Source organism: Bombina bombina, chromosome 6, assembly GCF_027579735.1.
Source record: "Bombina bombina isolate aBomBom1 chromosome 6, aBomBom1.pri, whole genome shotgun sequence".
Lineage (NCBI taxonomy): Eukaryota > Metazoa > Chordata > Amphibia > Anura > Bombinatoridae > Bombina > Bombina bombina.
This window is the reverse complement of record NC_069504.1, coordinates 303,445,626-303,459,546: the sequence shown is the minus strand read 5'-3', so window position 1 is coordinate 303,459,546 and position 13,921 is coordinate 303,445,626. Positions and strand designations below refer to the sequence as shown.

At 42.4% G+C, this 13,921-nt stretch overlaps 1 protein-coding gene across 1 annotated transcript in view; it reads right to left on the bottom strand.

Annotated features, from left to right (window-relative positions):
* Positions 1–6,673: 6,673 nt before the first annotated feature.
* CEP290 (centrosomal protein 290) overlaps positions 6,674–13,921 on the bottom strand; it is an 862,077-nt gene continuing 854,829 nt past the window's right edge. The window contains 1 exon segment of the mRNA XM_053716925.1: positions 6,674–6,908. Within this exon segment, the coding sequence (XP_053572900.1) occupies positions 6,726–6,908 (183 nt within the window). The 3' untranslated portion in view covers positions 6,674–6,725.

Sequence of the window (13,921 nt, the reverse complement as noted above, 5' to 3'; positions counted from 1 at the left end):
GTGTTGTTTAAAATTGTATTTAGGAATGAGACAAATTGTAAGTTATAGGAGCGATAGGAAATAAACACTGGATGCTAATTGCCATAAACATTCCTAGATATTTTTTTAGATATGAAATGCAGAGCTTGCCGGTCATTCTTAAAACAATGTTTTAGATTGGAGGTATTAATGTTATTATTATTTTTATTTACCAAGAACTTACATAGTCCACAGAGTGGCATAATGAACATTAGAAGCAAAAAGAATTCAGGTACATATAAAAAGAAGTGAGGAAAATCATATTCTATCATCTTTATTTAAAGAAAAAATAAAAATACAAAATATAAATACAAAGTACAAAATTTTTTTTACAAAATTTCTTTGTTAAAAAAGTATATTCAAAGATATATATATACACCTACACACACATACACTAATTAATTAATGGAATGCTTAAGTGCATATTTGTTTAGAATTCGTTTTATTAAAAAGCCCTTGTTTAATTGTTTAATATAAGAGCTTTCATATTTTTTTTAAACTATATGGACCTTTTTATTTTTGGAGCTTTCCATGTTTATCTATTTTGTATTAAATTTCTATGAGAAAAAAAATCAAAATACCTGAGTCGACCATATAATAATTTGTTTGTTTTGTAAAACTCCCATACAAAAGTATGGTATTCCACTATAAACGATGAACTGCGGTCTTACATGGTTTGACACTAACATAATTTATCTAATATCTATTTGTGCTGGATACATTTCCATTGCGGTGATATTACTCTTTCTAATCTTTAAAAAACAGTAATTCTAAAACTTTTTTTTTTAACTGAACTGCAAAGCCTAAAGAGTGGATATAAATACTAGTACATTTACATTTTTAAAAACAGAATTTATGTTTACCTGATAAATTACTTTCTCCAACGGTGTGTCCGGTCCACGGCGTCATCCTTACTTGTGGGATATTCTCTTCCCCAACAGGAAATGGCAAAGAGCCCAGCAAAGCTGGTCACATGATCCCTCCTAGGCTCCGCCTACCCCAGTCATTCGACCGACGTTAAGGAGGAATATTTGCATAGGAGAAACCATATGGTACCGTGGTGACTGTAGTTAAAGAAAATAAATCATCAGACCTGATTAAAAAAAACCAGGGCGGGCCGTGGACCGGACACACCGTTGGAGAAAGTAATTTATCAGGTAAACATAAATTCTGTTTTCTCCAACATAGGTGTGTCCGGTCCACGGCGTCATCCTTACTTGTGGGAACCAATACCAAAGCTTTAGGACACGGATGAAGGGAGGGAGCAAATCAGGTCACCTAAATGGAAGGCACCACGGCTTGCAAAACCTTTCTCCCAAAAATAGCCTCAGAAGAAGCAAAAGTATCAAACTTGTAAAATTTGGTAAAAGTGTGCAGTGAAGACCAAGTCGCTGCCCTACATATCTGATCAACAGAAGCCTCGTTCTTGAAGGCCCATGTGGAAGCCACAGCCCTAGTGGAATGAGCTGTGATTCTTTCGGGAGGCTGCCGTCCGGCAGTCTCGTAAGCCAATCTGATGATGCTTTTAATCCAAAAAGAGAGAGAGGTAGAAGTTGCTTTTTGACCTCTCCTTTTACCGGAATAAACAACAAACAAGGAAGATGTTTGTCTAAAATCCTTTGTAGCATCTAAATAGAATTTTAGAGCGCGAACAACGTCCAAATTGTGCAACAAACGTTCCTTCTTTGAAACTGGTTTCGGACACAGAGAAGGTACGATAATCTCCTGGTTAATGTTTTTGTTAGAAACAACTTTTGGAAGAAAACCAGGTTTAGTACGTAAAACCACCTTATCTGCATGGAACACCAGATAAGGAGGAGAACACTGCAGAGCAGATAATTCTGAAACTCTTCTAGCAGAAGAAATTGCAACTAAAAACAAAACTTTCCAAGATAATAACTTAATATCAACGGAATGCAAGGGTTCAAACGGAACCCCCTGAAGAACTGAAAGAACTAAATTGAGACTCCAAGGAGGAGTCAAAGGTTTGTAAACAGGCTTAATTCTAACCAGAGCCTGAACAAAGGCTTGAACATCTGGCACAGCGGCCAGCTTTTTGTGAAGTAACACAGACAAGGCAGAAATCTGTCCCTTCAGGGAACTTGCAGATAATCCTTTTTCCAAACCTTCTTGAAGGAAGGATAGAATCCTAGGAATCCTAACCTTGTCCCAAGGGAATCCTTTAGATTCACACCAACAGATATATTTTTTCCAAATTTTGTGGTAAATCTTTCTAGTTACAGGCTTTCTGGCCTGAACAAGAGTATCGATAACAGAATCTGAGAATCCTCGCTTCGATAAGCTCAAGCGTTCAATCTCCAAGCAGTCAGCTGGAGTGAAACCAGATTCGGATGTTCGAACGGACCCTGAACAAGAAGGTCTCGTCTCAAAGGTAGCTTCCAAGGAGGAGCCGATGACATATTCACCAGATCTGCGTACCAAGTCCTGCGTGGCCACGCAGGAGCTATCAAGATCACCGACGCCCTCTCCTGATTGATCCTGGCTGCCAGCCTGGGGATGAGAGGAAACGGCGGGAACACATAAGCTAGTTTGAAGGTCCAAGGTGCTACTAGTGCATCCACTAGAGCCGCCTTGGGATCCCTGGATCTGGACCCGTAGCAAGGAACTTTGAAGTTCTGACGAGAGGCCATCAGATCCATGTCTGGAATGCCCCACAGCTGAGTGACTTGGGCAAAGATTTCCGGATGGAGTTCCCACTCCCCCGGATGCAATGTCTGACGACTCAGAAAATCCGCTTCCCAATTTTCCACTCCTGGGATGTGGATAGCAGACAGGTGGCAGGAGTGAGACTCCGCCCATAGAATGATTTTGGTCACTTCTTCCATCGCCAGGGAACTCCTTGTTCCCCCCTGATGGTTGATGTACGCAACAGTTGTCATGTTGTCTGATTGAAACCGTATGAACTTGGCCCTCGCTAGCTGAGGCCAAGCCTTGAGAGCATTGAATATCGCTCTCAGTTCCAGAATATTTATCGGTAGAAGAGATTCTTCCCGAGACCAAAGACCCTGAGCTTTCAGGGATCCCCAGACCGCGCCCCAGCCCATCAGACTGGCGTCGGTCGTGACAATGACCCACTCTGGTCTGCGGAATGTCATCCCTCGTGACAGGTTGTCCGGGGACAGCCACCAACGGAGTGAGTCTCTGGTCCTCTGATTTACTTGTATCTTCGGAGACAAGTCTGTATAGTCCCCATTCCACTGACTGAGCATGCACAGTGTAATGGTCTTAGATGAATGCGTGCAAAAGGAACTATGTCCATTGCCGCTACCATCAACCCGATCACTTCCATGCACTGAGCTATGGAAGGAAGAGGAACGGAATGGAGTATCCGACAAGAGTCTAGAAGTTTTGTTTTTCTGGCCTCTGTCAGAAAAATCCTCATTTCTAAGGAGTCTATTATTGTTCCCAAGAAGGGAACCCTTGTTGACGGAGATAGAGAACTCTTTTCCACGTTCACTTTCCATCCGTGAGATCTGAGAAAGGCCAGGACAATGTCCGTGTGAGCCTTTGCTTGAGGAAGGGACGACGCTTGAATCAGAATGTCGTCCAAGTAAGGTACTACAGCAATGCCCCTTGGTCTTAGCACCGCTAGAAGGGACCCTAGTACCTTTGTGAAAATCCTTGGAGCAGTGGCTAATCCGAAAGGAAGCGCCACAAACTGGTAATGTTTGTCAAGGAATGCGAACCTCAGGAACCGATGATGTTCCTTGTGGATAGGAATATGTAGATACGCATCCTTTAAATCCACCGTGGTCATGAATTGACCTTCCTGGATGGAAGGAAGAATAGTTCGAATGGTTTCCATCTTGAACGATGGAACCTTGAGAAACTTGTTTAAGATCTTGAGATCTAAGATTGGTCTGAACGTTCCCTCTTTTTTGGGAACTATAAACAGATTGGAGTAGAACCCCATCCCTTGTTCTCTTAATGGAACGGGATGAATCACTCCCCTTTTTAACAGGTCTTCTACACAATGTAAGAATGCCTGTCTTTTTATGTGGTCTGAAGACAACTGAGACCTGTGGAACCTCCCCCTTGGGGGAAGTCCCTTGAATTCCAGAAGATAACCTTGGGAGACTATTTCTAGCGCCCAAGGATCCAGAACATCTCTTGCCCAAGCCTGAGCGAAGAGAGAGAGTCTGCCCCCCACCAGATCCGGTCCCGGATCGGGGGCCAACATTTCATGCTGTCTTGGTAGCAGTGGCAGGTTTCTTGGCCTGCTTTCCCTTGTTCCAGCCTTGCATTGGTCTCCAAGCTGGCTTGGCTTGAGAAGTATTACCCTCTTGCTTAGAGGACGTAGCACTTTGGGCTGGTCCGTTTCTACGAAAGGGACGAAAATTAGGTTTATTTTTTGCCTTGAAAGGCCGATCCTGAGGAAGGGCGTGGCCCTTACCCCCAGTGATATCCGAGATAATCTCTTTCAAGTCAGGGCCAAACAGCGTTTTCCCCTTGAAAGGAATGTTAAGTAGCTTGTTCTTGGAAGACGCATCAGCCGACCAAGATTTCAACCAAAGCGCTCTGCGCGCCACAATAGCAAACCCAGAATTCTTAGCCGCTAACCTAGCCAATTGCAAAGTGGCGTCTAGGGTGAAAGAATTAGCCAATTTGAGAGCATTGATTCTGTCCATAATCTCCTCATAAGGAGGAGAATCACTGTCGACCGCCTTTATCAGCTCATCGAACCAGAAACATGCGGCTGTAGCGACAGGGACAATGCATGAAATTGGTTGTAGAAGGTAACCCTGCTGAACAAACATCTTTTTAAGCAAACCTTCTAATTTTTTATCCATAGGATCTTTGAAAGCACAACTATCCTCTATGGGTATAGTGGTGCGTTTGTTTAAAGTGGAAACCGCTCCCTCGACCTTGGGGACTGTCTGCCATAAGTCCTTTCTGGGGTCGACCATAGGAAACAATTTTTTAAATATGGGGGGAGGGACGAAAGGAATACCGGGCCTTTCCCATTCTTTATTAACAATGTCCGCCACCCGCTTGGGTATAGGAAAAGCTTCTGGGAGCCCCGGCACCTCTAGGAACTTGTCCATTTTACATAGTTTCTCTGGGATGACCAACTTGTCACAATCATCCAGAGTGGATAATACCTCCTTAAGCAGAATGCGGAGATGTTCCAACTTAAATTTAAATGCAATCACATCAGGTTCAGCTTGTTGAGAAATGTTCCCTGAATCAGTAATTTCTCCCTCAGACAAAACCTCCCTGGCCCCATCAGAACGAGTTAGGGGCCCTTCAGAAATATTAATATCAGCGTCGTCATGCTCTTCAGTATCTAAAACAGAGCAGTCGCGCTTACGCTGATAAGTGTTCATTTTGGCTAAAATGTTTTTGACAGAATTATCCATTACAGCCGTTAATTGTTGCATAGTAAGGAGTATTGGCGCGCTAGATGTACTAGGGGCCTCCTGAGTGGGCAAGACTCGTGTAGACGAAGGAGGGAATGATGCAGTACCATGCTTACTCCCCTCACTTGAGGAATCATCTTGGGCATCATTGTCATTGTCACATAAATCACATTTATTTAAATGAATAGGAATTCTGGCTTCCCCACATTCAGAACACAGTCTATCTGGTAGTTCAGACATGTTAAACAGGCATAAACTTGATAACAAGTACAAAAAACGTTTTAAAATAAAACCGTTACTGTCACTTTAAATTTTAAACTGAACACACTTTATTACTGCAAATGCGAAAAAACATGAAGGAATTGTTCAAAATTCACCAAATTTTCACCACAGTGTCTTAAAGCCTTAAAAGTATTGCACACCAAATTTGGAAGCTTTAACCCCTTTACAGTCCCTGGTATCTGCTTTGCTGAGACCCAACCAAGCCCCAAGGGGAATACGATACCAAATGACGCCTTCAGAAAGTCTTTTCTAAGTATCAGAGCTCCTCTCACATGCGACTGCATGCCATGCCTCTCAAAAACAAGTGCGCCACACCGGCGCGAAAATGAGGCTCTGCCTATGCTTTGGGAAAGCCCCTAAAGAATAAGGTGTCTAAAACAGTGCCTGCCGATATTATTATATCAAAATACCCAGATAAAATGATTCCTCAAGGCTAAATATGTGTTAATAATCAATCGATTTAGCCCAAAAAAAGTTTACAGTCTTAATAAGCCCTTTTTGAAGCCCTTATTTACAATCGTAATAAACATGGCTTACCGGATCCCAGAGGGAAAATGACAGCTTCCAGCATTACATCGTCTTGTTAGAATGTGTCATACCTCAAGCAGCAAGAGACTGCTCACTGTTCCCCCAACTGAAGTTAATTGCTCTCAACAGTCCTGTGTGGAACAGCCATGGATTTTAGTGACGGTTGCTAAAATCATTTTCCTCATACAAACAGAAATCTTCATCTCTTTTCTGTTTCTGAGTAAATAGTACATACCAGCACTATTTCAAAATAACAAACTCTTGATTGAATAATAAAAACTACAGTTAAACACTAAAAAACTCTAAGCCATCTCCGTGGAGATGTTGCCTGTACAACGGCAAAGAGAATGACTGGGGTAGGCGGAGCCTAGGAGGGATCATGTGACCAGCTTTGCTGGGCTCTTTGCCATTTCCTGTTGGGGAAGAGAATATCCCACAAGTAAGGATGACGCCGTGGACCGGACACACCTATGTTGGAGAAATGAATTTCAATTGCTATTTCTGAAGAAATTTGCTTCAATCAATATTTGGTGGAATATCCATGTGAACTCCAAACTGTTCTGAAAGTGCCTTCAGCTTTTCTTCTAGAATTATATTCTTTTTCACTTCTTCATTATAGTTATATTTGAGATCTTCAATTTCCTCAAAAAATGCAGGGTCAAAGTTTTCAAGCTCCCTTTTCATCCTTCTGATTTCATCCTAAATATGATAGAACAGTTCATGTTAATAAACACCAGCATTGTCTATAAAGATATTTTGTTTTACACTTTGAATTGGAAAAAGTAAAAATGATAAATAACGGATTCAGAATACCAATTTAAGACAGCAAAGGAGAACTCTAAGCCTATTGTTCCATACCTTTATATGGCCATACTCACTTAATCAAAATAACTTTTACAGAAAATATGGTAAATCCACTTAAAGGGACATTCCAGCCAAAATTGGAATCCACATGGATGCATTTAAGTTTTTGTTTATATGTATAATGTATATATATATATATATATATACACACACACACACACACACACCAGCATGTTAAGCACAGCACTTGCTCAGAGAGCCAAAGGTGCTTGTATCTTCTGGCAGTGACTAAATTTGTTAATTGCTGACATGATACAAGCCCCACTGGGGCTCTGAGCAGCTGCAGTATTTAAAATGCTTTTGCACTGAAAATATCTAGCTATGATTCACATGCAGAGAAAAATGCCAACACTAAAACAGTGATAACTTTTACTAGAAGCATTTTTGCCAATACGTGTATATTGTAAATATGTTTCTGTCCAAAGATGTAATTCAGCTATGTGCTTTACAATTTTGATTGGAATGTCCTTTTAAATACACATTAAACCTTCAAATGTACTTAGTGCAAATCAGTTGAATCACAAGAGTGATCTGTGGGGTAACATCAGTTTTCCCAATGTTATTAAAAAGTAGTAGGACCCCTACAGTATCAGAAGCTACTAGCACTGAATCTATCACTCTGTGGAGACATATTTTTTGTTGAAAGATAAAGGTACTGTGCATGCAACAGAATCTTTCTATTTAGAATATATTGTACAACGATTACATTTTTATATATGGCTAAATGATTGTAGTATTAGTATACACTGCTATGCCATTCTTTGAAATACATATGAAAGTTCTAGCCAGGTATGAAATACCTGTTGATAAAAAACAAAATTTATGCTTACCTGATAAATTATTTTCTTTACTGGCATAAAGAGTCCATGAATCCATTCTAATTACTAGTGGGAATTCAACTCCTGGCCACCAGGAGGAGGCAAAGAACACCCCAGCAAAGCTTTAAGTATCCCTCCTATTTCCCACAATCCCCCAGTCATTCAGCAGAAGAAACGTGGAAAGAGAAGAGGACACAAAGGGTATAGAGATGCCTGAAGTTTACAAAAAGACAAAATAAAATAAAAAGTCGTCTAAAATTTAGATAAGGGTGGGCCGTGGACTCTCCATGCCAGGAAAGAAAATAATTTATCAGGTTAGCATAAATTTTGTTTTCTTTCCAATGGCATGGAGTCCACAAATCCATTCTAATCACTAGTGGGAACCAATACCCAAGCTAGAGGACACAAAATGGAAAGGGAGGGAGAACAAGACAGGCAGACCTAAACTGAAGGCACCACCGCTTGGAGAACTTTCCCTCCAAAGGAAGCCTCAGCAGAGGCAAAAATATAGAATTTATAAAATTTGGAAAAAGTTAGCAACAAGGACCAAGTGGCCGCCTTGCAAATTTGCTCCACAGAAGCCTCGTTTTTAAAAGCCTAGGAAGAAGAGACAGCCCTAGTTGAATGAGCCGTAATCCTCTAAGGAGGCTGTTGTCCAGCTTTCTCATAGGCCAACTGAATGACAACCAAGAGGAAAGAGTAGTTGTAGTGGCCTTCTGGCCCTTACGTTTGCCAGAAAACACAACAAAAAGGGCAGAAGATTGCCAAAAATCCTTAGTAGCCTGCAGATAGAATTTTAAAGCACAAACTACATCCAGGTTGTGTAACAGACGTTCCTTATGAGAAGAAGAATTAGGACAGAACGAAGGAACGAAAATTTCCTGATTGATATTATGGTCTGAAACCACCTTAGGAAGAAAACCCAATTTGGTACGAAGGACCGCCTTACCCGCATGGAAAATAAGATAAGGGGGGGGGGGGTCACACTGTAGAGCCGAAAGCTCTGAAACTCTACGAGCAGAAAATGGCTAGTAAAAACAAAACTTTCCAAGACAATAACTTAATATCAATAGAGGGCATAGGCTCAAACGGAGTCTGTTGCAGAACCCTAAGAACAAGATTAAGGCTCCACGGAGGAGCAACAGGCCTGATTCTGACCAGGGCCTGAACAAACGACTGAACATCTGGTAAGTTAGCCAAACATTTCTGTAACAGAACAGAAAGAGCAGAAATCTGATCCTTCAGAGAACTGACCAACAAACCTTTCTCCAGACCCTCCTGGAGAAAGGACAGAATGCGGGGAACCCTCACTTTATCCAAGGGAAACCCCTAGATTCGCACCAGTAAAGGTATGTGCGTCAAACCTTATGATATATCTTACAAGTTACCCTAGATTCGCACCAGTAAAGGTATGTGCGTCAAACTTTATGATATATCTTACGAGTTACCAGCTTAGGAGCCTGGATCAAAGTGTCAATAACCTTTTCAGAAAAACCTTGTCTAGACAAGTCTAGGCATTTAATCTCCATGCAGTCAGCTTCAGAGAATCTAGATTTGAATGAAGAAAAGAACCCTGAAGTAGAAGGTCCTTGCTCAGCGTTTATTTCCATGGAGGAGAAGACAACATCTTCACCAGATCCCCAAACCAAATTCTGCGAGGCCAAGCTGGGCTATCACCCGAGGAAGTAGGGCAAACGGTGGAAACAGGTAAATCAGGCCGAAATCCCACAGATCCGCTAGAGCGTCCACCAGAAATCCCTTGATCTGGATCCGTATCTGGGAAGCTTTGAGTTTAGACGAGACACCATCATGTCCAACTCCGAAACCCCCCACCTGAGGGTTATCATTGAGAATACCTCTGGATGAAGAGCCCACTCCCCTGGGTGAAACGTCTGCCTGCTCAAGTAATCCGCTTCCCAGTTGTCCACACCTGTGATGTGAATGGCAGAAATGAGGCTGTTGTGAGACTCCGCCCACCGAAGGATGCAAGACACCTCTTTCATCGCTAGGGAACTCCTTGTTCCTACTTGATATAAGCCACCTAAGTGGTGTTGTCCGATTGAAATCTGATAAACCGGACCAAACTTAATTGGGGCCAAGCAATCAGAGCATTGAAGATTGCTCTCAACTCTAAGATATTTATTGGAAGAACTGACTCTGACTGAGTCCAGAGTCCCTGAGCTCTTAAGGGACCCCAAACTGCTCCCCAGTCGGAAAGGCTGGCATCCGTAGTCACAATCTCCAAGGCTGGTCTTAAGAAGACAGATGGTCCTGAGAGCCACCAGGACAGAGAGTCTTTCATCAGGTTGTCTAGGACTATCCTTTGAGAGAGGTCTGAGTGGTCTCCGTTCCATTGTCTGAGCATACATAACTGTAGAGGTCTCAGATGAAATAGAGCAAAAGCAAAAGCCATTATGAGACCAATTACTTCCATACACTGAGCCACTGAGGGACGGACAGGCGACTGAAGAGAAAGACAGGCAGAAAGAAATTTGGATTTTCTGATTTCCGTTAAGAAATTTTCATTGAGATCAAGTCTATGATCGTCCCTAAAAAACATACCTTTGTACTTGGTACCAATGAACTCTTGTCCATATTCAACTTCCACCCATGAGAGCAGAGAATCAACAGCAGAGAATCCGTATGGGATTTTGCTAAATGAAAAGATGGTGCCTGAACCAAGATTTCGTACAGGTATGGCACCAACACAATTCCTTGAGAGCTGGCTACTGCCAATAGAGCCCCTAGAACCTTTGTAAAGATTTGTGGGGCAGTGGCTAGGCCGAAAGGCAGAGCTACAAATTGGAAGTGTTTGTCCAGGAAGGCAAACCAAAGGAATTAAAAATGATCCTTGTGGCTATGAACATGAAGATATGAATCCTGCAGTGTGATTTCCTGTACCTTATCTTTCATGCAGATAAGGACCGCCTTATCTGCATGAAAAATAAGGTAGGGTAATCACACTGCAGAGCCGAAAGCTCAGACACTCTGCGAGCAGAAGAAATAGCAAAAAGAAACAAAACCTTACAAGATAACAATTTAATATCAATAGAATGCATTGGCTCAAACGGAGCCTGCTGCAAAACTTTAGGAACAAGGTTAAGACTCCAAGGAGGAGCAACAGGTTTAAACACAGGCCTGATTCTGACCAGGGCCTGAACAAAAGCTTGAACATCTGGCAAATCCGCCAGGCATTTGTGCAAAAGAATAGACAGTGCAGAGATCTGACCCTTCAGAGTACTGACTGACAACCCTTTCTCCAGACCACCCTGAAGACAGGATAGAATCCAGGGAATCCTCATCCGGCTCCAGGAAAAACCCTTCGATTTGCACCAATAAAAGGTATTTATGCCATACCTTATGGTAAATCCTGCGAAGGTTAACAAGCCTGGAGCATGGTATCAATGACCGGCTCAGAAAAACCACGCTTAGACAAAACTAAGCGTTCAATCTCCAAGCAGTCAGCTTCAGAGAATCGAGATTTGAATGGAGGAATGGACCCTGAATTAGAAGGTCCTTTCTCAGAGGTAACCTCTAAGGTGGAAGAGAAGACATCCTCACCAGATCCGCAAGCCAGATCCTGCGAGGCCATGCATGAGCTATTATAATTACAGATGCTCTCTCCTGCTTTATACAAGCAATGACTCGTGGAAGGAGAGCAAACAGAGGAAACAGGTATGCCAGAAAGAAGATCCAAGGAACCGCTAGAGCGTCTATCAGAGCGGTCTGAGGATCTCTTGACCTTGAACCGTACTTTGGTTTTTACGAGACGCCATCAGATCCAACTCTGGAACCCTCCACCTGAGGGTTATCATTGAGAACAATTCTGGATGGAGAGCCCACTCCCTGGGATGAAAAGTCTGTCTGCTCAGAAAATCCAACTCCAGTTGTCCACTTCTGGAATGTGGATGGCAGAAAGAAGACAATCAAGGCGAAGGAACTCTGAGTTCCTCCCTGGTGGTTGATGTAAGCTACTGAGATTATGTTGTCCGACTGGAATCTGATAAATCGAATTAAAGACAACTGAGGCCAAGCTATCAAGGCATTGAAGATTGCTCTGAACTCCAAGATGTTTATGGGAAGAGAAGACTCCTCCAGAGTCCACAGGCCCTGAACTTTTAGAGAGCCCCAAACTGCTCCCCAGCCTAACAGGCTGGCGTCGGTAGTCACAATCACCCAGGAAGGTCTCAGGAAGCAAGTGCCTCGAGACAGATGTTCCTGTGAAATCCACCACGAGAGAGAGTCTCTTGTTAGGGGATCTAGATCTATCCTCTACGATAAATCTGAATGGTCTCCGTTCCATTGACTGAGCATGCAAAGTTGCAGAGGTCGCAGATGGAACCGAGCAAAAGGAATGATGTCAATGGAAGCGACCATTAGACCTATCACCTCCATGAATTGAGCCACTGATGGACGAATAGCAGACTGGAGAGAAAGGCAAGAAGCAAGAAGTTTGGATTTCCTGACATCCGTCAGGAAAATCTTCATGGACAGGGAATCTATGATTGTCCCTAGGAAACACACTCTTGTAGCTGGAACTAGAGAACTCTTTTCTAGATTCACTTTCCACCATTGGGAACATAGAAAGGACAACAACATCTCTGTATCAGATCTTGCTAGTTGAAAAGATGACGCCTGAACCAAGATGTCATCTAGATAAGGCGCCACTGCAATTTCCTGGGATCTGACCACTGTCAATAGTGCCCCCAGAACCTTTGTGAATATTCTGGGAGCCGTGGCAAGGCCAAACGTAATTGCAACAAACTGGAAATGCTTGTCCAGAAAGGCAAACCTTAGAAACTGGTTGATTGATCCCTGTGAATGGGAACATGCAGATATGTGTCCTTCAGGTCTATGGTCGTCATGAACTGACCTTCCTGAACTAACGGCAGAATGGAACAAATAGTTTCCATCTTGAAGGACGGAAACCTGAGGAATTTGTTGAGGCACTTTAAGTCTAGGATGGGACAGAAAAGTTTCCTCCTTTTTTGGAACCACAACACGATTTGAATAGAAACCTTGTCCCTGTTCCTCTAGAGCAACTGGAACAATAACTCCCAGGAGATAGCTCCTTTTACTTTAGTCACAGTGTGCCATGAGTCACAAATAGAGTCAACAACAGGAAACATCTTTTTAAAGACAGGGGAAGGGGAAAAAGGAAACCCTGGCTTATCCCATTCCTGAGCTATAATTTCAGACATCTTGTCTGAACAGGAAAAACATCCATAGAAGAAGGAGAATCATAAACTCTAGTAAGTTTAGAAGACTTTTTAGAGTTGATAGCAACCGAAGGTTCAGAGTCATTCAAAGTTGCTAGGACCTCCTTCAGTAGCAGCCGGAGACGTTCAAGCTTAAATCTGAAATGTACTTCTTCAGAATCAGCAGATTTTTGCCCCATAGTGTCAGAGTCTGAGATCTCACCTTTAGAAGCTACTGAAGTATCCACATCAGACATCTGCGAGAAGTTGACCAACGAAGATTTAGAGGGGTCAGAAACCTTAATAGCAGAAATATGTCTAGATTTCCTCTTACGCTTACCCGAAGAAGGAAAAGCAGATACAGTTGCAGACACCGCAGAGGTTATATGAGCAGCAAAATCTCCTGGCATATAAACACTCCAGGAGGTTGAGAAGAACCACAGGGCACTGCATGTGAAACCATTACGGCTTGGGACGTGGCATATGCTGAACAGCATTATCCTGAGAGACAATTGGGTCAGAACGGAGTAATTTATCTTTAAATTTTAGAGTCTTAGCTAAACATGAGGAACACAATTGCATAGGCAAAACAATTTGGGCCTCTAAACATAATAAACATTTATCCAGAGAAACAGAATCTTGGTCAGTGTCCATAGCTGAAATGGTCCCCAATAATAAGTGAAAAATAAAAAGGAATCGTTATGTCACTTAAAGAAAAAAAGAGAAAACCTCAAACAACTTGCAAAGTATGCTAAACAAAAGAATTTTAGTTAATTTGAATCAAGTCCCTCACACCTTTATACCTCAGACTAGCTGAGGAGATCTTACCGCA